The sequence below is a fragment of the Anopheles aquasalis genome, chromosome 2 (genome assembly GCF_943734665.1).
Source record: "Anopheles aquasalis chromosome 2, idAnoAquaMG_Q_19, whole genome shotgun sequence".
Classification (NCBI taxonomy): Eukaryota; Metazoa; Arthropoda; class Insecta; order Diptera; family Culicidae; genus Anopheles; species Anopheles aquasalis.
The window spans coordinates 24,765,001-24,767,500 of NC_064877.1; the positions used below are offsets into that span (position 1 = coordinate 24,765,001).

The following is a 2,500-nucleotide window of genomic DNA, read 5'->3' on the forward strand; positions in this document are numbered from 1 at the left end:
GCAAGGTATGCACCATCCTTAAGACAACCATTAATTTATGTTGTATGAAAAAAGTGTGAATAGAACCATGTAAATATTATTTTTAAAATGACAATTTAGAAAATTCATCTTCCTGAGTAAGAATGCAAACAGAAATGCAACTCTCGAGGAAAACTTCTTATCTAGTGGCACTTCAAAACGGGATCACTTATGTTTGAATTTGCCAGTAAAAGTTTCTAACAGTTTGAAGTAGATTTATCCACTCAACAACGATATAAATAATTAGTTTTATTAATCAGTTTTGGAATAGACCCATGCACAACCGAAGGTGCAATGACTCATCATTCTTAACTGTCTTCTAAACAGTGAAACACAAGAAAAGGTGGCCGTTCTCATGAAGAATGCTGAAATATCACAGCAAGAGGAGATCCTACGGCAGGAATTGCGTCACGAAAAGGAGGAATCGATGGAGTTGCACGACAGAGCCGTTATGCTCCAGCGCGAACTAGACAAGCGGTAAGACAGCAACTCTTCCGTAGTAACTGTGCTTCGAAGTTCCTCTACTTTCCCGTACATCATTCCAGATTAAACACAGTGAACGAGTTGCGGAAACAGGTGGACGAACTGATGACTACGAATCTCGAACAGAATGCGGAGCTAGTGGATAAGAACAAGGTTAATATCGGGACACCGAGAGAGGCATTCGTTTATGCATTCATTTTATTTTTAATTTTATTTAATTTTTTACTCAACTTTCCTTGTAGATAATAAAAATTCTAAACCAACGGCTAGTCGATATGAAGAAAACGCTTCAGGAAGAACTGAAAGGTCAGCAGAGTTTCGGTGATCAAGCACAAACCGGACATGGAAGCAGTACAACGAATGGCAGTACGCAGCACCCCGGAGATCGGGCGCTTGAACGGTCAAAGAGCTTCGATGCCAAAAGTATGGCAAAGGAAAATGGTAGCGTCAAGCAGCAGAACGGTTCTCCCACCGGCACTGGACCGATCGTGATGGACGAAGTGAACTTCCGATATCTCAAACATGTGATAATCAAGTTTCTTACCAGTAGAGAGGTAAGTGTGCGTGGGGTTATACATTGACATGGCACTTCTGAGTCCTGATATTAATTCACGTTGGTTCCATCTGCAGGTGGAAGCACGTCATCTAATCAAAGCCGTATCGACGTTGCTGCAGCTAAGCTATGAAGAAGAGAAACTACTCCACGATACGCTAAATTGGAAAATGAGCTGGTTCGGTAGCCGTCCTGCCGGCCAGATCTCGTTGCCGACAAATTGATCCCCGTCTCCACCGTCTGTAGTCAGAGCTCACCGAGGGGGCGGGTGATGCATTGCTTCCAGCTAAGCCTCAGCATATCTTGAAAGTATCTTGTTTCACTCAATCAAACCATAGGCAAGGGGAAGAGCAAATTCTACAAAACGAGAATGAAATCTCATAATTGGCCATAATATCCACACACGCAGGGACAATATATTATCGATGGATCTGCTGTTCCCTATCCCACTATCGGGCACAAACCGATGACGGCCAGTATACAGCTATCGCAACAACTCGTCGGGTTCAATTGAAAGTATTAAGTTTGGTTTTGTGTGATGCATTTCATGCCTTCCACTGTTGATGATACAGACTATCATTAGCTATGACTGCTTTTTATATGCTTCTTCATTGGGCGCTTATTCTACTGTAACCGATCATACGTTTATATTTACCAACAACGATACATTCCTAAGCGAAGTGCAGGTGAACAGGGCTGTTTAGAGTTATATTTTGTGTGAATATTTTTGTGATTCGCTTTCCAAAGAAAAAGTCAGTGTATTTAGAATGCCATTTGTGTGAGCTCTAGTGCGCATACTGTTAGATCGATATTTTATCCGTTATATATAGTGGTACCGCTTATTGCGGAATATTTCTATGTTTTGGTTTCGCTTATTTGTTTGCCTGTCTCTGCCTGTATGCAGGGGGTTTAATCAAAGACACTGTTATTTTAATACTGTTATTAAACTTATGCAACACTAGACAAAAAAACCGCAAATATTTCATCACAATCTCAGATCTACAAAAACCTACCACCATACACGATGGCGATAGGCAAGCAAACTGTATGCTGTATATGGGGCTATTTGTTGAACCGGAACGTAAAGATTTCAGTGATTGGTTGAACGTTCGCCTTCCACAACCTTCTCCCACAATAGATCGGTAGATTCCTTCAAGCATCTGTGCAATACAGTCATTATTCATAGTTAAACGATTTCAAAGTAAAAACAAAAAACAAATAAAGAAAGTACGCATCAAGAGCAGCGTCTGATATCGCTAAACAGTCCTTTATTGTCACAGTTGTATTGTTGAGGCCGTCCCGTTTCACAAAAACGGAAAAACTCGGTCAACCCCGTTACCGTTCACTCTCAACCTCTCGCAAATGGTGAAGCATCATTGGTTTGCAGGAAGTAAACGCCCTGAACACCACGGCCATAGTTCGAAGGTTGGCCACCCATGTTGGCAT

At 41.5% G+C, this 2,500-nt stretch overlaps 2 protein-coding genes across 2 annotated transcripts in view; one reads left to right on the top strand and one right to left on the bottom strand.

Annotated features, from left to right (window-relative positions):
• Positions 1 to 2,306, top strand: part of LOC126569990 (golgin subfamily A member 1) — a 5,333-nt gene extending 3,027 nt beyond the window's left edge. The window contains exons 3-7 of the mRNA XM_050227427.1: positions 1 to 5; positions 346 to 495; positions 564 to 654; positions 744 to 1,055; positions 1,132 to 2,306. The exon at positions 1 to 5 is cut by the window's left edge and continues 159 nt beyond it. Of these exons, the coding sequence (XP_050083384.1) occupies positions 1 to 5; positions 346 to 495; positions 564 to 654; positions 744 to 1,055; positions 1,132 to 1,278 (705 nt within the window). The 3' untranslated portion in view covers positions 1,279 to 2,306. The remainder of the gene's footprint in view (positions 6 to 345; positions 496 to 563; positions 655 to 743; positions 1,056 to 1,131) is intronic.
• Positions 2,307 to 2,402: 96 nt separating this feature from the next.
• The window catches only part of LOC126569662 (pancreatic triacylglycerol lipase-like), a 1,099-nt gene continuing 1,001 nt past the window's right edge, over positions 2,403 to 2,500 (bottom strand). Inside the window, exon 2 of the mRNA XM_050226916.1 lies at positions 2,403 to 2,500. This exon is cut by the window's right edge and continues 867 nt beyond it. Coding sequence (XP_050082873.1) covers positions 2,403 to 2,500 — 98 coding nt within the window.